The following is a 26,317-nucleotide window of genomic DNA, read 5'->3' on the forward strand; positions in this document are numbered from 1 at the left end:
AACTCAAAAAATAATAAAGAACTTGAATGGATTTTTTTGGGGGGTAGATTTGTTGCAATTTTAACATACTGATACAGTCTCTGATTTGAATTTCTACATCATTGGGCTTACAAAGTTTTCAGGTTCTTTTACAACAAATTTCAAAACTTTTAGGATTACATGTAATATTGAAAGATGGTTATGCTAAAATATATATGTATAAGTGTTGTACCCTAGAAGTGTGATGTTCCTGAGTGAGTAGATGTAGAACACTTCTGTCTAAAGCTACCACTTCTACAAACTGGAACCATAAGTTCACATTCTCTGCACAAAGCTGTGTTACATCTGTTGTTGCCTTGTTAATCAGGTCTTCTTCGTTGTCAAAACACTGTAATGAAATCACAAAAAAGAAATCTTATACTACACATGATACAGTACATTCCGGTTATTTGCATAGCCTATTTGTCAGAGAAAACTATGCAATAAAGCGCAAGGCTTAAAATAGAACATGGGAAACTTTACCTGTGTAGATATCAAGGTTTATTTTTAAATCAAATTCGATCATATAAACACGAAAGAAACTGTTTTAAAACTTTATTTGAATAACACAAAAGTAAATCTGAAATAATAATGAAAATAATGATGCATTCAAGAAAGATATATTCACCAAATTGCCGTTTCCGGTCATAAATCTTGACAGATTTATAACTAAGCACATCTAGATGGCGATAATTTAATAAACCGAAAGGCCACTTGTAGAGCTATGCATATAACCGGACAATTTAACATTAGATGAATGGGAAATGGTTTTGTGCAGGAGAAAACTATGCAATTAACCGAATTATGCTATTTAGCGGTATGCAATTAAGTGGAATCGACTGTACAAGTAAATTTTGTAGGCAACTGCCATATGTAATTCATACAATAAACAGATATATAATTCTGTATCAGTCAGATTATCTTATTTCTAATTCACCAACAAGTTTTGTATTAATAGACCATTTAAAAATAATGTTGATAAAGTCTGGTACCTTGATAGATGAATCCTAATGATAATGCCGGCTTCATGATCTTTAAGAATGACTTTTGCATATTTTTATGTACTCTTTATTTTAATGAATTTGTACCTTAATCTATAATTAATCAACTGTAAAATCAATCTTCTATTTAACAGAAAGTCATTAATTAGTTATATTTGTGTAAATATTAACCTGTATACTATCCATTATAATCTCTAGACGTCTATGACAATTCATGTGTTCTGAAATAGAATGATTATGAAAAAGGGAAATTAAAACAGCATCACATTATTTTCTCACAATATAAATGAAAACAAAAGTTATTTTTAGATCTACTTCATATCAAATGTATGTATGAGGGTTGGTAAGCACTCATCATTATGCATTTACTCATTCATTGAACCAATTCATTTCTTCTTCTTTGGATAAAAGTCCAGAAAATTAAAATTAGCAACTTTACGAAAATATCTGAGTTTATTTCTTGAATGTTTTCCTGATCATGATTGAGTTTTATATTAAAAGCTTTCAGTCATGTGAGTTCATTAAACTAGAAAATAATTGACCTTGATTCATTAACTAAATTCAAGTCCACAAGAGGAGCAGGAATACTGCACATATATAGCAAAATTCTAAAGTTCTAAAAGTAATATTACCAAGTTTAAAGATAGAATTTCTCATAGTCTTGAGGTACAATTCAAATGTTGCCTGTAAACTTTCATAAGCTGATAACAAAACAGTACAAAGTTTTCTGTGAACGTTGAAAGCTGTGTGTAATCTAACTGTATCATTTCTGGAATAATCCTACAAAAAAGTATAAAATTATGAGAAGCCATAAAGTACTACAGGCTACCTGCTGACATGTTTTATAAAGCCTTTTTCAATAGTTTTCACCACTGTGCCATGTTCTAGGAACAAACATGTCTAACACTGCCACATTCTCATTACACCTGTAATTCACTAATTGTTGTTTGTTGCTGGCTGTCATATTTGTTTTTCAATTATTGTTTAAGCATGGTTAAGGTGTTTGATTTTGATTTTTAAATTGTTTCTCATTTTGTCATGTAAGAGCCTTTAATAAATAACTGTACTATCACGTTTTTGGCTTATTGTAGAAGCCCATACAGTGATCTATAGTTGTGAATATCCACATTGTAGGAGCCCATACAGTGATCTATAGTTGTGAATATCCACATTGTAGGAGCCCATACAGTGATCTATAGTAGTGAATATCCACATTGTAGGAGCCCATACAGTGATCTATAGTTGTGAATATCCACATTGGTGAATATCCACATTGTAGGAGCCCATACAGTGATCTATAGTTGTGAATATCCACATTGTAGGAGCCCATACAGTGATCTATAGTAGTGAATATCCACATTGTATGGTCCCTGGTTGATAGTTGTCTCATTCCCAACATCACATACTTATTATACATATACCACTGCTCAAATAGTGTCATATTCCTTAAAGTTATACATAATGTTTCTGTTCTTTTGTTAACACAGTTAACTAATACGTATAGCGGGTTATTTTCACTTATAGAACAAAATCGCCAAAATAAATTCTGCAAAATATTTTGTATACCTTAATCAATGAAATCACAAAATTTTACACCCACAAAATAACCCACTATACGGTAGCTCACACTACATAAAGTCCTACAGGCTTAGAAATAGGACATGACTTACCCCATACTGTGCTGCTGATCCAAAGTAGACCATTTCTATACTATTCTCTCCAGGTCCATTCTTAGTCCATGCTGACTTCGGTGGTCTTGGTAAGCTGCAACGGCATTTAACAAATATCAAAATATTGTTCAAACAAAACTCATTCCCTCTTTTCAAACCTTATTGATATATCATTATCATTTTTCACAATTTGCCCTGGATGAAATTTCAAAAAGTGTTTTCTTTCATATAATTGTCCTTTATATATCTTGAGTTTGAAAAAATGTCATTTGTTTTTAGTTTTTTTATCGTTGCAGTCTGCAGGAAAACATGTCATCCTACCTGGACACATTATTCTGACTCAAAGCCAAAACACTTGGTTCTTACTTCTCAATACTGGGTGCTAAGCAGAGAAGCAGCAAATACCAATTTTCAAGACTTGAACTTTGACCTCGGCCTGCCAAGGCTTAACCTGTCTGATTTGATGTTAGCATGCAATCACAAGACAACACATTTGGTTTGATTGCAATTAAAGTTGTAAAGTCAAATTAAAGCTTGATTTAGACCTATAATTATTGATTCATTTATTTCTATGGGTAACAATTTCAGTGGATTGTGGAAACCTTGCATTTTCGTGGATATGTGATTATATGGTTCTGCCAAAGTCTGGATACAACTTTATAGAAGTTTGTATTTTGTTGAACAATTAAATTTGGGATTCATCTGTACACATGAAACTAACAAAAATTGGTATAAAACAAATAATAATGAATTCACAGTAGATAGCAGTTTCTCTAATTTTTGTGCTATTTTCACATTTCCTGACTGGTGTGAGAAAAATATTTCTCCTCACTAGCGAAAAATCTGTTCTCGGCAAATGATTAGTCGAAATTTGATTATGACGTCAAAATGTTATGTTTTCTTCTCAATTTTCCTATTGTGACGTCATGAAAAAAGGCGACCTTGCCTGATGACGTCGCATATAAAGAACACAAGTTTCTGAAAATCTTTGAAAAAGAATGATTAAAGTCATCAGAGAAACAGATTCCGACACTATAACTTGTGTATTACGATATTTCTCCACTCTCGACAGTTAAATTTAATTATTTAAAATGCTCGGCAAGCCTCACGTTTTAAATAAGAAAATTTAACTGTCTCGAGTGGAGAAATATCGTAATACACTTGTTGCAGTGTAGGAATCTATATGTATCATATCTATGTTGTACATAACTTACGTAATTGCAGGTTGGTGTAGACCTATAAGTGTGCAGTGTATCATATCTATGCCGTACTTAACTTACGTAATTGCAGGTTGGTGTAGCCCTATAAGAGTGCCATGTACAGTTGTATCTAAGGCACATAAATGAAAGTAATCAAACAAAACAGGAACATGATGATGTATGCCTTTAGTTGGACTAAAGTGGAGAGATAAGGTTCTTGATGTTACAGACTCCATTTTGTCCTGTAAGGAACCAGGCCTGCAATAAACAAATACATTTTATGTTAATTTCATTAAATTTACAGTAAACTTTTGACTTATTGTTGATGTATGTAAAAATAAGTATATAACAATGATATGCTTCAAACTGTATATAAACAATACTTGTAAGATCCATGATTATTCTTGTATCTGCAGAAATGATTATGCTTATTACAGCATATAAACATATAGTACAAAGTACAGAGAATTGTTTACAACTTGTTGCTATAGCTACAGTTGAGTAACTTCCATGAGTCAATTAAATCATGGTATGTGTAACAAAATAACCACTGAAATTATTTCAAGATAAAATATCAGAATCTAAAGGACTATGGGTATTCTCATTGTTCGTACACCAAAATGAAAATAATGTTTATATTATGTCATTGGTTGAATTTCCATTCTTTAAAACAATGTTAACCAATCATAACGTTTTGGTGTAGGCTTTTGAAAAAATATAGCAGAATGCATAAAATTCTGAAAACGGTGAAATGATCACCAAATTAAAGAAACCAAGTAAACTGAACAAATGCTGAAGTTGTAAGTTTTATGCACAAAGTATATATCCAATATAATTTATCTGTAATATTGGAATAATAATTACCCTGCATCTTCTTCTGAAAACCATAATTCTAAAACCAGCTGTAATTCTAATTTCTCAAGACATTCTTCTATCTGTTTAAATAAAATAAAAACATATAATCAGTTGAATTCATTTTGTCTAATTAGTTATTCAGATGGTTTTCTACCTTTTATTCTGTATAATTTCAGCACTTTAACAACTTTTTAAATTGCCAACTGTAGAACTTAATACAAATTATTATAATTTATTCTTCCATCCACTATACTGTCTGTCAAATTTGTTTAATGGTGTAAAAGTAGAATGTTCTCTTAATTGGGATAATGTAAAATGTGTAGAAATAAACCACTCGCATAAAGTGTGAAGAAAAATACAATATGGTTGATTCACAAATTCAAAACCAGTGCAAATAACTTACATGTATGTATTGAAGTCCTTTAAAATAAATTTTATAACAACCAATGTAAATATCCATTTACATTTATAATTCTTACAAAAAGACCTGACAGAATAATATTGATATTGGTTTCAAAAGTGCATTTAAAAAGATGTAATAAAACTAACTGAATGATGTGTACATGGGACTCAGATTCTCCAGCATGTCAATATTCACCAAATTCTGCAATTCTCCAAAGAACAAAGGGATATAACCATGATAACTGAAGAACAGTGAAAGTGCCGCCACCCAAATTTAATCTTGATCTGTGTTTGGTATTAATAAGCAATGTGTGTAAGTTTTATTGAATTTGGTTGAGGCAAATCTAATTAGAATGTGGAAACAGCTAGTTTGGCAAATTATCCATTTAGAAGGGACGTAACTTCAAAACTGTGAAAGTGAAGCCATCCAAATTCGAACTTGATTTATTAGGATACTTCCCATGAGTGACTGCTTAATACAGGTTTGACTGTATGTAAATAAAGGAAGTTTTTTAATTACATCAGAAATATTCAAAATTTACAAACCTTAGAACTGTCTATAATGGTGTGAAGTCTAAAAGATATCAAATCATTTATTGTAACATCTTCATTACGATACAAGATCTGAAATGTTTTGCTGATTGCTGATCCACCATTGACACAAGAGGGCAGCACTAACGTTTCACCTATAAAAAAAAAAACATATTTCTTCAAGTATGAATTACATTCATATCATCTGGTCAGCAAGCTATACCAATAGCAAAGAAAAGGTAGTTCTGATTCAGTGAAAGATTCACCAAATTCTGTCTAGCTGTCAAGAGCAGTAGTTGATATAGGACAACAGAATGAACAGCTGATGCAGAAAGTGGGTCAGGAAGATGGCCAGACCATTTCATTCCATGCAGCAATAAAAATTAGGTTACATTTCACATGATCATGCATATCACTGATAACTTACATTGTATATATGTATTTAACAATCGCTTTCTTATGACCTTGATTTAATAATTGGTAAAAGTGATGACTTTTTAAAAGTTACTTTTACTAATGGGACTGATCCTCTTACAGAAAAAATCTCATCATCCATTTGTAAATCTGCAATAAAAATACTGATACTGTATGTTTTGTTTAATAAAGGCTGAAGAATAACCAGACAGATAATTAGCAGGTAAAAAGTTAGGTGTCAAGAATGGCAATAATACAGACTATAATTACCCTAATCGTCTAAAATGAGAAAACACCTACATATATAGTTAGAGATATTATGTTTTCTACACATATATATATATATAGTTAGAGATATTATGTTTTCTAAGTGAAATCAATCTATACATTGTACCACTCCCAGTCATATCTTAATTACAAGTATTATGACTAAATCATTATTGACAAACCTTTCTGTATAAACTGTGCATGATCAATAAAGGTTAATAATTTAATACGGACCTCAATGACCCAGTGGTAGAAGTAATTTGTCTATAGTGATCACTAGGCTGTCAAATATGAGGTTGTGAGTTTAAATTCGCTCGCAGCAAATGTGTTCGACTCGTATCTTCATTGACAAGAATTCCCAGTTTTCCTGCCAAAGGACAGTGGTTCTCGCCTTGTAATTTAAACTTCCACCACCAATAAAATGTGATATAGCTACAAGTGCTGTTAAGTCGTCACAATCAATCAACGAAAATTAAATTATTTCATTTCCTGAGATAGAAATTAAGGAATTTCTTTTTCAAAAAGTAAAATGACATTTTAAGAAGTTGTAAAGCTTCTAAAATAATGCAAGATGTTGGAAATATGATGTTGTTATACAATTTGTTCAGTTGTCATAGATGTGGTTTATAAGTGTTTCTAGTTTTTTATATAGACAATGATAGATTAGACTGTTGGTTTTCCTGTTTGTTTTGTTTTGTTTGTTTGTTTTACAATAGTCATTTTTGGGCACTTCATAGCTTGCAGTTCTGTTTGAGCTACTGCTCTGTGTTGAAGGCTGTACTTTGACCTTTCATTGTTTACTTTTACTTGGATGGAGAGTTGTCTCATTGGCACGCATACCACATCTTCTTATTTTCTAAAGATGTATAGTATACATGGTATAAACAACAATAAGACAACTCAGCTGTTGATGTAATAACATACTACATCAATTATATTTACTCAACATCCTATACTTCATTAACTAACCTGTAGCTTTAGGCAGAGTAACTTCTATCTTAGCTGGAACTCTGGCTGAGGTTTTTATACATCCCTATCATTAACTAACCTGTAGCTTTAGGCAGAGTAACTTCTATCTTAGCTGAAACTCTGGAGGAGGTTTTTATACATCCCTATCATTAACTAACCTGTAGCTTTAGGCAGAGTAACTTCTATCTTAGCTGGAACTCTGGCTGAGGTTTTTATACATCCCTATCATTAACTAACCTGTAGCTTTAGGCAGAGTAACTTCTATCTTAGCTGGAACTCTGACTGAGGTTTTTATACATCCCTATCATTAACTAACCTGTAGCTTTAGGCAGAGTAACTTCTATCTTAGCTGGAACTCTGGCTGAGGTTTTTATACATCCCTATCATTAACTAACCTGTAGCTTTAGGCAGAGTAACTTCTATCTTAGCTGGAACTCTGACTGAGGTTTTTATACATCCCTATCATTAACTAACCTGTAGCTTTAGGCAGAGTAACTTCTATCTTAGCTGGAACTCTGGAGGAGGTTTTATACATCCCTATCATTAACTAACCTGTAGCTTTAGGCAGAGTAACTTCTATCTTAGCTGGAACTCTGGCTGAGGTTTTTATACATCCCTATCATTAACTAACCTGTAGCTTTAGGCAGAGTAACTTCTATCTTAGCTGGAACTCTGGAGGAGGTTTTTATACATCCCTATCATTAACTAACCTGTAGCTTTAGGCAGAGTGACTTCTATCTTAGCTGGAACTCTGGCTGAGGCTTTTATACATCCCTATCATTAACTAACCTGTAGCTTTAGGCAGAGTAACTTCTATCTTAGCTGGAACTCTGACTGAGGTTTTTATACATCCCTACCATTAACTAACCTGTAGCTTTAGGCAGAGTAACTTCTATCTTAGCTGGAACTCTGGCTGAGGTTTTTATACATCCCTATCATTAACTAACCTGTAGCTTTAGGCAGAGTAACTTCTATCTTAGCTGGAACTCTGGCTGAGGTTTTTATACATCCCTATCATTAACCAACCTGTAGCTTTAGGCAGAGTAACTTCTATCTTAGCTGGAACTCTGGCTGAGGTTTTTATACATCCCTATCATTAACTAACCTGTAGCTTTAGGCAGAGTAGCTTCTATCTTAGCTGGAACTCTGGCTGAGGTTTTTATACATCCCTATCATTAACTAACCTGTAGCTTTAGGCAGAGTAACTTCTATCTTAGCTGGAACTCTGGCTGAGGTTTTTATACATCCCTATCATTAACTAACCTGTAGCTTTAGGCAGAGTAACTTCTATCTTAGCTGGAACTCTGGCTGAGGCTTTTATACATCCCTATCATTAACTAACCTGTAGCTTTAGGCAGAGTAACTTCTATCTTAGCTGGAACTCTGGCTGAGGTTTTTATACATCCCTATCATTAACTAACCTGTAGCTTTAGGCAGAGTGACTTCTATCTTAGCTGGAACTCTGGCTGAGGCTTTTATACATCCCTATCATTAACTAACATGTAGCTTTAGGCAGAGTAACTTCTATCTTAGCTGGAACTCTGACTGAGGTTTTTATACATCCCTACCATTAACTAACCTGTAGCTTTAGGCAGAGTAACTTCTATCTTAGCTGGAACTCTGGCTGAGGTTTTTATACATCCCTATCATTAACTAACCTGTAGCTTTAGGCAGAGTAACTTCTATCTTAGCTGGAACTCTGGCTGAGGTTTTTATACATCCCTATCATTAACTAACCTGTAGCTTTAGGCAGAGTGACTTCTATCTTAGCTGGAACTCTGGCTGAGGCTTTTATACATCCCTATCATTAACTAACCTGTAGCTTTAGGCAGAGTAACTTCTATCTTAGCTGGAACTCTGACTGAGGTTTTTATACATCCCTACCATTAACTAACCTGTAGCTTTAGGCAGAGTAACTTCTATCTTAGCTGGAACTCTGGCTGAGGTTTTTATACATCCCTATCATTAACTAACCTGTAGCTTTAGGCAGAGTAACTTCTATCTTAGCTGGAACTCTGGCTGAGGTTTTTATACATCCCTATCATTAACTAACCTGTAGCTTTAGGCAGAGTAACTTCTATCTTAGCTGGAACTCTGGCTGAGGTTTTTATACATCCCTATCATTAACTAACCTGTAGCTTTAGGCAGAGTAGCGTCTATCTTAGCTGGAACTCTGGCTGAGGTTTTTATACATCCCTATCATTAACTAACCTGTAGCTTTAGGCAGAGTAACTTCTATCTTAGCTGGAACTCTGGCTGAGGTTTTTATACATCCCTATCATTAACTAACCTGTAGCTTTAGGCAGAGTAGCGTCTATCTTAGCTGGAACTCTGGCTGAGGTTTTTATACATCCCTATCATTAACTAACCTGTAGCTTTAGGCAGAGTAACTTCTATCTTAGCTGGAACTCTGGAGGAGGTTTTATACATCCCTATCATTAACTAACCTGTAGCTTTAGGCAGAGTAACTTCTATCTTAGCTGGAACTCTGGTTGAGGTTTTTATACATCCCTATCATTAACTAACCTGTAGCTTTAGGCAGAGTAACTTCTATCTTAGCTGGAACTCTGGCTGAGGTTTTTATACATCCCTATCATTAACTAACCTGTAGCTTTAGGCAGAGTAGCGTCTATCTTAGCTGGAACTCTGGCTGAGGTTTTTATACATCCCTATCATTAACTAACCTGTAGCTTTAGGCAGAGTAACTTCTATCTTAGCTGGAACTCTGGAGGAGGTTTTATACATCCCTATCATTAACTAACCTGTAGCTTTAGGCAGAGTAACTTCTATCTTAGCTGGAACTCTGGTTGAGGTTTTTATACATCCCTATCATTAACTAACCTGTAGCTTTAGGCAGAGTAACTTCTATCTTAGCTGGAACTCTGGTTGAGGTTTTTATACATCCCTATCATTAACTAACCTGTAGCTTTAGGCAGAGTAACTTCTATCTTAGCTGGAACTCTGGCTGAGGTTTTTATACATCCCTATCATTAACTAACCTGTAGCTTTAGGCAGAGTAACTTCTATCTTAGCTGGAACTCTGGCTGAGGTTTTTATACATCCCTATCATTAACTAACCTGTAGCTTTAGGCAGAGTAACTTCTATCTTAGCTGGAACTCTGGCTGAGGTTTTTATACATCCCTATCATTAACTAACCTGTAGCTTTAGGCAGAGTAGCGTCTATCTTAGCTGGAACTCTGGCTGAGGTTTTTATACATCCCTATCATTAACTAACCTGTAGCTTTAGGCAGAGTAACTTCTATCTTAGCTGGAACTCTGGCTGAGGTTTTTATACATCCCTATCATTAACTAACCTGTAGCTTTAGGCAGAGTAGCGTCTATCTTAGCTGGAACTCTGGCTGAGGTTTTTATACATCCCTATCATTAACTAACCTGTAGCTTTAGGCAGAGTAACTTCTATCTTAGCTGGAACTCTGGAGGAGGTTTTATACATCCCTATCATTAACTAACCTGTAGCTTTAGGCAGAGTAACTTCTATCTTAGCTGGAACTCTGGTTGAGGTTTTTATACATCCCTATCATTAACTAACCTGTAGCTTTAGGCAGAGTAACTTCTATCTTAGCTGGAACTCTGGCTGAGGTTTTTAAAGTTGTTCTTATTTGGTAATATCTAAACATAAAGCCAATACATACATAAATAGCCCCATATCACAGCAATATGACAATACAGCAAATCAGAATGAATACGTTTTAGAATGACCTAAAAATCTTTACATAAAGTCAAAGGCAAAAATCTGTCAACCAGAAGATTTGGCATATGAGTCTTTGTTCATAAGTTTTATCAAGACAAAGCTTTGCCTTTTCATTGTGTTCTTACAGAATCATGACAAAGGCAGCTCTGTATTTGTAATAATTTTTAACAAGTCAATATGCATGCTATACATATTTAATTTTCATTCTTGTTTACTGTCTTTGCTAAACCTTTGACAAAGCTTTTCCTTTTATTGTTTATAAGATAAGATGACACAGCTTTTCTTTGATATTGGCTTATGAACAAAACAAAACCTTACAGATTTGAACCAGATGATGACATGGTTCAGCAATCTTTTCTGTCTATTTTTAACAAATAAGGACAAAAGTTTAGCAAAACCGTTCTGGTTCTCAATGATGTTTAATTCATAAACCTTTCAGCCTTTAGAACTTCAGAATTACACATCCGTAATAAAACTTTTGTAGACCAAACCTGCATCTGTTGTTCAAAATTGTAAGCCTTTTAAATTTAATAATAAATGTAAATATTTCTTTTGACTTTTATAAGATTTTCAACTCATCATGATCATGTAAATGCATGTGATGATAAAGTTTAAAAATTTTGCATGTTATGAAGAAGTTTAATGCCATGTAAAATATGCCACATGTTTCCAGTCAGTTGATCTGTTTTAAAAGATTTTTATACCTTTGACATGTTTGTACAAATACATGTATCTATGGAATGTGCTTTCAAAGACTCAATATGAAGTAATTATTTTAATGTATTTCTGTTACTGATAATAATTATCATTCTGTAAAAAAATGGCACCATCTTACTTTGTTTATATATCACAACTCGTTTGCTGATCCCTTATCTCTTGTAACGTTTTGGATTTCAATGAACGTTTACAAACCAAAATCTATTTTAAAAGGTCAGAAATTAACCAGAATCATTATTTTTATAATCAGCAATACAACAAATGTTGAGCACGGGGGTAAACAAGAGGCAATGTCTGAATTTCTCAGGATACTTAAAACATGTTTTTCTTTTATTTAGGCCTTACATGTATACAACACTCCATTCATGTAATCTATTATGATGAAACTTCGATATTATTTTTTAATTCTTAATGGCTTTGTACCCAGTATAAAATTGTACCAATGCATATATGTATCACAATATTTTTCATCAGAAATTCATTTGAGGAATGAAAAAGAAAATTGCCAATAACTGTTATCTCAACACATGTTGAAATTACAGATAAATCAGAACTAATCTACAATCTTTTTCTCTTTATAACAATTTCTTCATCATGCTCATAGATAAAGCTTGTTATAACAAGTACAAATTTGTCTCCAACATGATGCATGTTTTTATCATGTTTATAGCATAATGCATTTCCAATTAATTTTAACCAAAAAAAAACTTTTTATATACATATAAATTTCATGAAAAGTAAAAGAATAGAATAAACCACACTCTGACTCAACTAATACAGTTACATGTAGATTGAAAATGACATAGTGAAGGCAAAATTATCATTATGGTTCCTTGCACCAATCTTTTAGAGTGAAAATTGCATTTCTTTTCTTTCAAAAGACTTGCATGTATAAATGATGCCCTTATTTGTCCAATTCCTATGTTAAATGAATTAAACTAAAATAAAATATCATTTGGTAAGTCCAATATTTATATTTTTAATGTTACTGCATGTAACTGTCATACACAAACATTCCTTACAGTTATGACAAGAAAATAAGTTATATATGACTTACCCTCTTTGAAACAGATCTACATTGTAGAATTTATGGAATTCAACCAGAAACTCTAAGATGGCCTGTAGTTCAGACATATCATCTGAAAATAATAAATAAAGTTGTTTGATCACTCTAAAACAAAGCATTTTCTTATAGTAAATACCAAATTCAAAGTAAAACTCTATGTCCATTTCCAGATTCATACCTTTATTTATCATGATTATATATGTTATATATGTAGATCATTTGATAATTTGAATTGGAGGTGTATAAAATATACCTCTATGTAATCCTATCCTGCTTCTCAGGTCTCATGTTGATAAAAAAAAAATGTCTAACTTTCAGATCTGTTTTACAAAAACAAATACACCGTGTCAATTCATGTAATTCTACATGATCATATTTCCCATCATTGATGAGTTTGATCAAACCATGTAAACCATTATCATTATAATAATTGTCAGACATTATTATAACAGTTTGTAGCAAGGTAAGCTTTGTCAGCGATATAACAAAGAAATTAACATGTAATTTACTGCAGATATTCAGTATCATCATTAACTTAGGATTATGGATTTTTTATTGTCAAGAATCAGGTCTAAAAGGTTAGGAACACTTAAAGAAGGATGTAGTTTTATAACTTTCCAATACATTATGAACAACAAATCATAAGAAGTCATTCTGAAATCTAGTAAATATGATTTATTTATTCTGATGAAGGTATTTCATCAGTTTGTAGACAATATAGATAAATATTTGTCTACTATAATTATATCTTTACCTGAGTAATTGTCTTTTAAAAGGATTTCATTTAAAAAAAAATATGACTGGTAATTTGTAAAATTCATAAAAAACAAGAATGTGTCCATAGTACACAGATGCCCCACTCGCACTATCATTTTCTGTGTTTAGTGGACCGTGAAATTGGGGTAAAAACTCTAATTTGGCATTTAAATTAGAAAGATCATATCACAGGGAACATGTATACTAAGTTTAAAGTTGATTGGACTTCAACTTCATCAACACTACCTGACCAAAAACTTTAACCTGAAATTTGCACTATCATGTTCAGTGAGCTGTGAAATTGGGGTCAAATAACTCATTTGGCATTAAAATAAGAAAGATCATATCATAGGGCTCATGTGTACTGAGTTTTAAGTTGATTGGACTTCAACTTCATCAAAAACTACCTTGACCAAAAACTTTAACCTGAAGCGGGACGAATGGACGGAAGGACAGACAGACGGAAGGACGAACAAACGGACGTACAGACCAGAAAACAAAATGCCCCTCTACTATCGTAGGTGGGGCATAAAAAAAATTCCTACTTAAACTTTGTGTACTTCATTGATCAACTAAAAAGAAAAACTCCAAAAGCATAAAACATATCATTCAAGTTTTAGCAAACAAAATTATTCATTTCTCTTTTTAAAATCAGACACTATACATCTATATATCTATCATTTGCACTGATTTAATTTCAAGTCCCAAAATATAACGATTCAACTTCAGAACCTGTAAACTAAAATATTACACAATTAGACACTTTTCACAAATGAACTTGCAGTAATCACCCATTCCAACAGGTGAAAAAATACTGGACAAAGAATGTAGATGCACAAAATATATTTATACCACTGAACAGCATGAACATACACAATACAACAGTAATGATCATGATGATGGTATTTAGCTAGAGAAATGGCAAATTGCACACTTCTAAAACATGTAATGAATTAACAGAATAAATATATCACAAATTAAAGCTATACATGTATGTAAATTCTTCAAAAAAAAAAATCAAAAGGAAAATGATCTTACAAAAAAGAATGTGTCCACAGTACAAGGATGCCCCACTCGCACTATCATTTTCTATGTTCAGTGGAGCGTGAAATTGGGGTAAAAATCTAATTTGGCATTTCCATTAGAAAGATCATATCATAGGAAACATGTGTAATAAGTTTGAAGTTGATTGGACTTCAACTTCATCAAAAACTACCTTGACCAAAAACTTCAACCTGAAACTTGCATTCTCATTTCCTATGTACAGTTGATCGTGATGGGGTCAAAAATATTATTTGGCATTAAAATTAGAAAGATCATATCATAGGGAACATGTGAACTAAATTTCAAGTTGATTTGACTTCAACTTCATCAAAAACTACCTTGACCAAAAACTTTAACCTGAAGCGGGACTGACTGTCAGACGGCGGAACAGAGGAATGCAACGAACAGACGGACGCACAGACCAGAAAACATAATGCCCCTCTATTATCGTAGGTGGGGCATAAAAAGTTGGCTTATTAAAAGGAGCCTAAAATCTAACCATCCACATCATGATCAGTTCCCTTGCAAATCGGGTCTGATATCAATAAATATATCACTTCTACAAATGTACCTTTTACACCTATATTGGGTTTTTCTCTACAAAATGCTTGTGTCAGCCAAATTTTTATTGTCTAGTTTAGAAGTCAAACAATCAAAAGTTCATTTCGAAAAGAAAAAAAAAACAGTCGAAAAATTCAATACAAAAGCTGTAAAACCCTGTCTAGATTAAATCCCATCAATTTATAACTAATAGTCTTCAGAAATAGTTATCATTATTTTATGAAAAGAAATGCCTTCGAATAATACTTTTTTAAAACTATTTTAATTCATTTTGAAATATATTTTGCAACATTGAAATTTCAAGAAATTATTCCTTTTTCACTGCTTTCCCAATTGGTCATGTTGGTAGTTCTATAATGTACATGTAATTCCCAATGTCTTGACAAAAATCTCTTCTTGTGAAATGACATAGGTAAACAAATTGTGTCAATTTTTATATAACTGAGGAAATTTAAACAAATCAATAATATTATGAAATATTCAGTGCAAAATATTTACACTTACCAGGTGTGATTAATAATAACTGTCATGATCCACAACCCTAGTATGCCAAAGGCAATATATCAAATACAGTATCATATAAATATAGAAAAAAACATTCCAGTTAAAATATTTTGTATCTCATTTGCTCAGATTATCATGATTATGTACATGATGTGTCTAATCATAATTGCTGTATAAGAACACCAATTGCACCTTTGTACAATTATACCATATATTTAATATGATTCTTCAAAATCCACCATGTTTATCTATTTAAAAGAGATGTGAAGATTGCATGGTGAACCTACATGTATCATCATGGTCATTACCACAAAAAAATCATAGCGTGTGTTGTGAGAGAAAAAAGTTAAGGATACAGTGCTAATTTAACCAGAATTCTTTTCACAACACATTCCAATGTCTTTCAATTGTTACTTAAATTAACTATGAAGGAACTGACAGAATGCCAATTGAACGCAGTGGCTGCACCCATCCATTTTCAAAAGGGGGGGGGGGGGGGGGGGGGGTGTTTCAACCATATGCCCCAATTCAAACACATTGATCGCCCGAAAAAAAAGAGGGGTTCCACCCCTGGAACCACTGTTAAATAGCCTTGATGTGGGCACCATCAAGAATACAAATGTAGGACGCCCAAAGGAAACTAAGTAGAAAGGACGACAAAGATAACCTGAATGAATGGAGGACATTGGAGTAGTACAACAACCAGCAGTAGCTACTACTCACATCCTATGTGACACATAGCTCTTATGGAAGTTTTAAGATACACAATCAGAATGTAGAAACTAGAAAAAGATAAACACAAGTCACAAGGTAGACATGGTAGACATGCTTTTCATTGGAGGCTTATTTTATTTTCCAGATGCATCCTTGCTTCAAGTTTGTTCTCAAATTCGAGAAAATGAATCATTATCTTGTATATTTCAAGTCCAAAGACATGAAAGAGGTCAATGTATACATGGTATAGTGAAATAGCTACATGATAAACTAAATAGTCGCTTACATGTACTTTATAACGTGAGATAGGTTATAATTAAGGGTAAGCTCCTCAAAATGCAATCAGTAAGGTTCTTATTGTTTTGTTTTTTTAAATTTACAACAGAATATATATGTTAAAATTCAACCAAAAGTATGAACACCTAATAACTGATTGCATACATGCAGGATGAAAAAAATATACATGTACATGTACAAAAAATGATGTATATTATATTCAACTACAAAATTGCAATTTAACAGACTAATAATGATGTTTACACAAACCAGCAGTTTTTTAATATGATTTCTAGAGATTATTGATAGCTTTCTATCTTTCTAGGAATTATAATTTCAGGTTTATCACATGGAAATGAAAGAATCAATACTTTGTAATATATGTTTTGATTGTAATAGCATGTAAATGCTTTTTGCAAATAAATTCATTCATTCATGTTATATATCCAATCTAAGCAAACAGGCTATTAACATTTGACATTTAAACATAAAATTATAGCTGTTGTTGTGTAATTTCAACTGCTTCTATAATCATCAGAATTTTTTTATTTTCAACGGCAATAAATTGTGACAAAAATTAAACTTTTAAAAATGCATTTTTTTTAAAAGTCTTTATCTATCTGAGAAAATATTGAGACCTCATTTTACATGTCTAAAATCTCAATTGTCATTGTTTTTCTAACATCTTTTGTTTAATCAAGGTTTTCTTGTAGAAAGTTATTGATGAAAATATCCAAACAAACATAAACATTGATAGCCAAGAAGACTAATCAATATACTATTGATATCATATTATAGGTCTATATCAAACTCATTGCATCAAACCATATCTAAATTGTGCAATATTATTGTTATGCTATGATCCTTGATACTAATTAACAATTTATAACTTATTTCTTAATTAAAATTGTCAATTATCTTGATCATGAGGATCCAACAAGGGTAGTAAATAAAGTCCTCACTTAAGTCACTAAGATGAGCCATTTACATGTAGTTCTTGGCACCTCATTATATAAATAGACAAGACACCATTATTACAGGTATTACATGTACCTAATAAAATTGAGAAGGAAATGGGGAATGTGTCAAAGCAACAACAACCTGACCATAGAGCAGACAACAGCCGAAGGCCACCAATGGGTCTTCAGTGTAGCGAGAAACTCCCGCACCCGTAGGCGTCCTTCAGCTGGCCCCTTAAAAAATATGAATTCAAGTACAGTGATAATGGACGTCATACTAAACTCCGAATTATACACAAGAAACTAAAATTAAAAATCATACAAGACTAACAAAGGCCAGAGGCTCCTGACTTGGGACAGGCGCAAAATTGCACTAACCCTACAAAATAATACCAAACATTTATACACTTTTAAATTTATTAAACCTTCACTAAAAAAATCTGAATTATGTTTCTGGTTAGGGTGAGTCGTTAGCCTTGTAAACTTGCATGTGTACACATGTAAAAGAGGAAAGAAAGATACCAGCGGGAAAATAAACTGACAATGTCATGGCCAAAATTGAAAATAAACTGACAACGCCATGGCCAAAAATAAAAGTAATATCTATTAAAGTGTGTGGGTCAAGTAACACATTGTATGCAGAGTCCATAATCATATATCTAATAAGCAAGTTCTTTGGTTTTTAAACCAACCCATCATCAGAAAATTGAAAGAAAACCACAATATTTGACACATATATAAATGATACATGTACTGTAAATTCAGAAATTATTGAGCTGCTTTTATTATTGTGAAAAATGCAACAGGGTTGTAATTAAATAATTTAAACTTGTATTTTAAATTTTTTATATGAATAAGACAGGATTTTTCTAAATAAAGCAAAAATTAAAATTGCATTTTAGTCTAAAATGACATAATTGCAATAATAAATGCACGCAATAATTTTTGAATTTACAGAAGTTAAATAAATAATAAAAGCCTGTTGAAGGGAGAGGACAGTAGAAAAAGAGCTTCGATCCAGCAACAACTTATGGGGATAAAGCCTTCATTGCCAGTGTGGTAAGTTTGAATTACAACAAAGCAAGAGAGGACAATTTGGTAAAGTGGCCTTTACAAGACTAGACAATCAATATTTCTTATTTCTTGTCTGTACTTTGGTAGATCTGGTGTGAAAGATTCTTTGATATTTTCATAAATGATAAAGGAGCATGCAACTTCATGAAGTTTCCTTCTGATTACAACAAGTTTTTGGGATATATAACATCACAGTACCCAAATTGCACCCACTAAGCAAGAATTGCAGCAGAAATTATACAAGTTTTCTTAGAGAATGAACAAATATGTCTTTTATGATTTGACATTAAGCACACCTTTCAACATAGTTATAATGCTGCTACATATATTTTTACACAAAACTTTCACAGCATTTATATCAACAGGTGAAAATAAAGCCTCAAAACAGTAATCAGGGCAAGATAAATCAGATGATACATTTATACATGAATAAATCCTAGATTGCAGATTTCAAATACAATGTACCTGTTCAGTCTACACCAAAATCTTTTCCAACTACTTGTCTGAAGACCAATATTCTGACATTTACCTTGTGTCTAAACAAACTTATGAAAATACTATAATAAACTGAATAAAATTTTACTATATGTGGGCGTCCAACTAGCGGCTAATGTTGCAGATTGCCTTTGTGAACAAAAGACGTCATACAATTACAACAGTTAAGACATTAGCTAGAAATTTTCTCTGTTGACTGAAAATTCTGAAGGAATTTAGTGATTTGCACCAAACATATTCTTATTTTTTGCCACCCAAAATAGGAACATATAATTGATAAATTTACAAGTTGACCAAAGGCAAAACATAAATGATCTAAATAATAAAGAAACCATAATAAAAGCTGATGTGGTTCCTGACAGATCTTTGATAACTGACTAATAAGCATAAGTTATTTAATTCCACATATGACACATTTAAGGTTTTTTTCCCTCCTCCATAGTGAGATGAACACTTGCAAATGAGCATTTACCTATGAGGGGATGCACATGTACAACAAGTACATGTGTAAAAATGTATTGACATTATTGTATACAAATTCTTTATCAGTGACACACAGAATTACATGACAGTACCGGCAAAGCTATCTTGACTGACCATTTTATACGCTTGTATTTCACCTGAGTTATTGTCTTTGGAAATGTAAATTTATCAGAAGTGCTCCTACATGATAATAATTCTTGGTCTCTGATCATAACAACCAACAAGAGTTGAACACCAATCCATTCACTCACTTCCGGTTTTCCTGCGTAATGTTTGAACTGATCCCAAATCAATTATTGAGAAAACCAGATTTTTATCAGGTTTATCTCCCTTAGACCATATTTTGTCAAGCAAACACTTGTAAAGTTATATATTAATTCAGAGACATGTATACTAAATTTATATTTATATGTCTCTGATTAATTTAAAGCTTGTATGAAACATATTATTAAAATCATACTTTAAGATTTTAAAATTGCATTTTATTTTATCATTGCATGATAAGAACACTTGTTATTCATTATTATGATTCCATAGCCAAACGAACAAGTCATTTCGGGTCCTTTTATAGCTGACTTAGTGACTATGCGGTTTTGCTCGGCATTGTTCAAGGATCTTCAAGGTCAAACGGTGACCTGTAGTTGTTAATTTCCGTGTGGAGAGTTGTCTCATTGATAATCATACCACATCTCTTTTTCCATCACTTTGCGTCCGGCGTCCGTCGTCCGTCGTCCGTCGTCGTTAACTTTACAAAAATCTTCTCCTCTGAAACTACTAAGCCAAATTAAACCAAGGATTACTATACAAATCCTTGATTAAACCAAACTTGGCCACAATCATCATTGGGGTATCTAGTTTAAAAAATGTGTCCGGTGACCCGGCTATCAAATCAAGAACTTTTACCCACTGAACTTTTACCGGTACATGTATATATTTAATAACGTTTTAGTGGTTTTGTTTCTGCTTGGTTTCATATCACTCAATCATCATCATTATGTCATTAACTAGACGTAGTCACAGAACTAGAAATGCGCCAATTGCCTATACCCCTACAAGACTGGGGACCGAAGTAGCCACTTTAAATACTAGGCGTAGATCTCAAGAGCAAAGAAACTCAAATATAGACAATAGTTATAATGATACAAATGCTCAAAATGAAACATCTGTTCCATACACACTAAACATTGATAAAGCAATGTCAGGCAAAATAGAGGCAGCAAATAGGGAAAGTCAAATCCGAGTTGAAATGAAACATGACAATTTAGTGCTTGAATTAACAGCAGCGTGCTATGAAGAATTTAAATCTGTTGTTAAAGGATGCCTTGTCTCCAAACATATTAAATATGACATTACTACTAAAACTGATAAAAACAATCTTCTAGTTGAGGAACAAATATCAGTAAAGAATAGTCACAAAAAACAGCAATATAGAATAAACTGTTAGGCAGCAACCATTTGATTTTCTGGGGGGGGGGGCTATGGTTTTTTTTTCTGGACAATTTTTTTTTTTTTCTCCTGCGGCGAAAAACAATCTATTTTTTTCGCGACAAGTCGAAAACAATTTTTTTCTTTCAATTTTAGCATTACATATAGTGGCAGCTGAGGGTGAAACATACAATTTTTTTTTCTCAGAATCAAAAACAAATTATTTTTTTCTCCAAAAACTGGAAACAAACTTTTTTTCCAAAAAAAACCATAGCCCCCCCCCCCCCCCCCCCCCCCCCCCCCCAGAAAATCAAATGGTTGCTGCCTTACAACACCAGTAGTAGAGTACTTATAAATGGCAACGCTTTGGAACTATTCTTGCGTAACATCTTACCAGAGGTAGTTATCTTACTTAGTCAAAATAAAAGCTTTGATAAACTGAACTCATTAATAAGGCAAACCTGCAGTAAATATCTTCAACAATCAAACTCTAATTATGGTACGCCAACTGCGCCAATAAAACACACAAAATCCAATCAGGAGCGTAACAAGGATGCAAATCCGGCAAAAGTCAAAACAAGTGTTAACAATATTACTACTGTAAATAAGGTTCAATGTGAGAGTACTCGTAACAACAATACTACCGTTAATATGATTCAAAGTGAGAGTGTTCGTACCAAACATAAGCCAACAAATGAATCAACTATTAACAGTCCTTCTATATTAAGTGATGTAACAACAGATCCTGAACTAATACAGGATACAGACTCTTATGCAATATGCCCCATATGTAATGTATTCTGCAAGGCCAACTCAGTTGAATGTAGTATTTGTACCTACTGGTTCCACTACGTATGCCTGAACATTCAACCTAAAGAATCAAGAGCGCTTGAGACCTCAAATAGTCCATATACCTGTCGTGGTTGTGTACACATGCAAGACTTTCTCGATTGTGAGCAAGCCGTCAACAGATCGTCTATCATCATTTCAACATCAGATGACACCAGCATGTCAACGCCAGATGCAATCTGTAATGCACCAATAACGACTGATAAAACCATTATCAATACCCAAGATGTAACACCTAACTCCACTCAACTGAAACGTGGAAGACCAAAGAAAGCCACTTCTAGTAACACAGAAGAAGCCAATGACAGCGTATCTGTACAACAAACTCCAACCTCTTGTGCAGATCTAGTGACAAAAAACAGCATGTCTCAACAAAATATTGAACTTGTTCCTCGTTCCGAACTACAAAATAAGGAAAAGCAACTCCGTGCTATTGAGAATAAATTAAGCAAAACTGAACTTGATCTTAATCAAACAAAGAAACAACTTGTTACGGCAAAAGCATTCATAGCTAAGCTTGAAGACAAATGCAAAGATATGGAAGAGTCGAATCGCATCCAAAAAACAAAAATACTTTTACTAGAGGGTATACACAACAATGATGAAAACCAGCCTAGAAACAACCCATCTTTACAACGTCAATGCAGCTGTACTGTAAGTGAAAATAACCCAATGATGCAGATATATGAACAGCGAATTCGTCAACTTGAACTTGAGAACGTCCGTAATGCCTGTCGGATGGACAGCATTGAAAACTTAGTAAAAATTGAAAATTTAACATCACAATTGAACATCAGTAAAAATAATGCTCAAACCCACGGTACTTCAAGTCAAAATAGTCTTAATAGTGCAACTCTACCTACATTCCAGACACGGAATAACGGGATCCCGATTGTTGTAAACCATTCAAATGTTCGAAACGTAGGAAATGATAACTCTCCTCAGAACTTTAATCAAGAATCGACAAATAGTGGCCATCCGTCTAACATCATAAACGAAAATGTACAACCAGCCAAACTAAATACTACGCATGCTACTAGTAATGACTCCTTACCCACAGACAACTCCAAGCAGCCTTTAACTGGGAATTCGGATAGTATGCAAAGCGAGCAACAGGCAACATTCTGCCCAACAAATCAGTCTTTTTTAGTGAATGCACCGACTCTAACCAAACCACCGTGGATGAATTACAGCCATTGTCAGATAAAACCCATGCAAACTCAACAACAACATGTTGCACCAGAGTAGTAGTGTAGTGCCTGTTCTGGAACAGCTTCCGGTTTAATCTTATGCCTGTTCTGGAACACTTCCGGATTGAGTAATGATCTAAGGACACAGGAGGTCAATCCAAGTTCAAATAAGTGACATTCCAGCAATTGTCAGAATGATGTCATCAAGAATGTTGTAACCTTAGGAATGTGTAGAATGTGTGTGTTTTGATTTTATGAATATACAGTATACATAGGTATACCTCATTCAGTAATATGTTGTTTGGATAGCAAGTAAATGGCTTGGGAAAAGATACGATGATTAAAACACATTAACATTTATTCAAAGCTAACATGCATGTTTCAAGTGCCTTTATCATTTTTAAGTTAACATCATGTTTTCAATAAACTATATGTATATATAATATAAAATTACGATTTTTATCCAACGCAATTATAGGTTTGAACGTAGTTTTCAATTTAGACTCGTTTATATATAATATATATATATAAGTCGTCTAAATATCAGCCCAACAAGGTTAGATCTGTAAATTTGCTTTCGCAAATGTTTTGTTCTTCCTTCGTCAGGATTAGAACTCATGGCACTAATATATCGTGCCATCAAATCGCCTCGCACTACCTAGGCTTTACTATGGTACATTGTTTTAAAATATGTTACCTGAGGTTTTTTTTTCATAGAGAAAATTATGCAGTGTATAGTTGTTAAACATCAATATATAAACATAGAAACATATAACTGATATAGTATTCAAAAAAAATATGTTACCTGAGATAGCTTTGATTTAAAGAAATACACCAGTCAAGGACAATTATGTGATGAATACTATTATGTATTTACACTATATGTTGACATTAATGGCATGATGTGTAAAATAGACGATAAACAACTATACATGTCAACATCAATAATATTCATACATATGATAAAGTCTTTAACATATGTAAAAAACAAATAAAAAAAAACCCGATAAAATTGCAAACGTACCTGAAACGAAATATTTTGAGCTCATTTAATCGATATATATATTAAACTTTAAACTATAAATTAAATTTTGAACTGATATAAGGTATGAAAAAAGTTACTTTATTTTTTTTCTTCTTTGAAACAGGTTTCTAAATAAAAATAAATAAATTGATTTTTTTTTAAAGAATTGCACAAATATATCAAAGAATCATAGAATAAGTATCAAATGAAATCCATAAAAACAATCAAAGTATACACATGGTCATATAAAAAATAATTTGATAAAAAAATATATCTGAAACACGGCAAAACCATAAAAATGCGACAATATTCTGTATACTAAACTTGGATAAACTATTAACTATGTAAAATGAGACATATATATATAAACAATCAAAAGAATGACTTAAATATATAACTGTAATTTAAAACATAAAAATTTGTCTATAAACCCATCAAGCGCAAGACTAAAAAAAATATCATTTTCATAAACACCATCTATTTTAATTGAAATACCCGACCATGTAATAACTAAAGGTGTGACATATCACATATCACAAAATTGATTTATGTAAAAACACGACACATACCACATTTCATGTAAAAGAAAAAACAGCAAAAACTTCCTTTCAGAACTGTCTCGAATATCTGGAATAAAAGTGGGGAATGGTAAAAAAAAAGATTTATGTATTGATAGTTAAGTTCTATCTTTACATATTAAATAAAGGCAACAGTAGTATACCGCTGTTCAAAACTCATAAATCCATGGACAAAAAACAAAATCGGGGTAACAAACTAAAACCGAGGGAAATACATTAAATATAAGAGGAGAACAACGACACAACACCGAAACGCAACACACACAGAAACGGACCAAGCAATAGACAAAATGTTGTTAATATTATCAACACTAAGTATGTTAAGGTATCATATAAAAAATAAGTTATATTAAAAGATCATATATTAAGAAAATAATTGACATAAATAAGTGTTTAATTATATAGATGAGAACGTTTACAACATAATGATTTTATATGCATTGGTAAAGCTAGATTTTTAACATGCATTTTGAAACATTAAGGAACTCTCAAAAAGAAGCAATAAGATTGATAAAAAGAACTTCACATACAAAATTTACACAAACAAAATTTTCCAATCTATAGTATTGTATTTATGTACGCTTTTTTTTTATCTGTTTCTGAATAAAATATTGTTTACACTAAAATTTGACAAGTTTGGTCTTATAACTGTGGGTTTTTTTGTCTTTGAGACCTTCTCAGTACTTCCATCTCATTGACATATGGTATTGATTGATTCTGAAGGGAGTATTTGTTTATTCTGATCAAGTGCTGGAGCAATGGGATGGTCCTGACCAGCCTATGGTTTGTCATCTTGTTGTGCAACAGGGTTTTCTTGGTGGTTAAGTAAACTTTGAAGTCTTTGTACAAATTTTCTTATAATTTCTATGATACCTTCAACAATCATCACCACAGCTAAGATATATTCTGTAAAAATAGTATTATCTACTTATTATTACATCTCTTGTTTCATCTATTGATATTCCATCATCAATTGATGTATAATCCTCATTTTACTTCTATCCAGTTGAAATTGTTCCATTTGAAATTCTTCAATAGGAACTCCTTTTCTTTTGATATTTGATTATGAATAATGTTGAAGTGCTCAAAATGATTATCAAAACTGAAAAATAAGAACAATGTCCAAATATCATGGCTCGCACATTTCAATTATCTTTTTTTTCTGCCACAAGATATGATATGAATAGTTTTATTTTGAAGACACAATATAACATAACTCCAAATGCTATAGCAAACACCACTGAAAAGGGAAAAAAATAAAGATAGTTATTCTGAACTTACCTTTCTTCTCAGTGTTTTATTGTGTAATTATATTTTCCTTTTCTGTGATATTTTTTTCTTTAATTGTATTTCTTTTGTTTAAGTTGTATTTCTTTTTTATGAATATGTTTTTTTCTTTAACTGTATTTCTTATGTTTAAGTTGGATCTATTTTTTATAAATATGTTTTTTTTTTCTTTAATTGTATTTCTTTTGTTTAAGTTTGTATTTATTTTTTGTGAATGTGGTTTTTTTTTTTTTTTTTTTTTTTTTTATTAATTGTATTTCTTTTGTTTAAGTTTGA

At 32.4% G+C, this 26,317-nt stretch overlaps 1 protein-coding gene across 4 annotated transcripts in view; it reads right to left on the minus strand.

Moving 5' to 3' along the window:
* LOC143064387 (protein FAM135A-like) overlaps positions 1–19,957 on the minus strand; it is a 47,865-nt gene extending 27,908 nt beyond the window's left edge. For all 4 annotated transcript variants that reach the window (XM_076237217.1, XM_076237208.1, XM_076237200.1 and 1 more), the window contains exons 1-10: positions 19,826–19,957; positions 12,814–12,895; positions 10,878–10,957; positions 5,692–5,831; positions 4,753–4,823; positions 3,970–4,146; positions 2,690–2,783; positions 1,652–1,799; positions 1,191–1,240; positions 212–367 (exon numbers count right to left, since the gene is read on the minus strand). In XM_076237217.1, coding sequence (XP_076093332.1) covers positions 212–367; positions 1,191–1,240; positions 1,652–1,799; positions 2,690–2,783; positions 3,970–4,146; positions 4,753–4,823; positions 5,692–5,831; positions 10,878–10,957; positions 12,814–12,890 — 993 coding nt within the window. In that variant the 5' untranslated portion in view covers positions 12,891–12,895; positions 19,826–19,957. The remainder of the gene's footprint in view (positions 1–211; positions 368–1,190; positions 1,241–1,651; positions 1,800–2,689; positions 2,784–3,969; positions 4,147–4,752; positions 4,824–5,691; positions 5,832–10,877; positions 10,958–12,813; positions 12,896–19,825) is intronic.
* Between the last annotated feature and the right edge of the window lie 6,360 nt (positions 19,958–26,317).

This window comes from Mytilus galloprovincialis, chromosome 1 (assembly GCF_965363235.1).
Source record: "Mytilus galloprovincialis chromosome 1, xbMytGall1.hap1.1, whole genome shotgun sequence".
In the NCBI taxonomy this organism is placed as follows: Eukaryota; Metazoa; Mollusca; class Bivalvia; order Mytilida; family Mytilidae; genus Mytilus; species Mytilus galloprovincialis.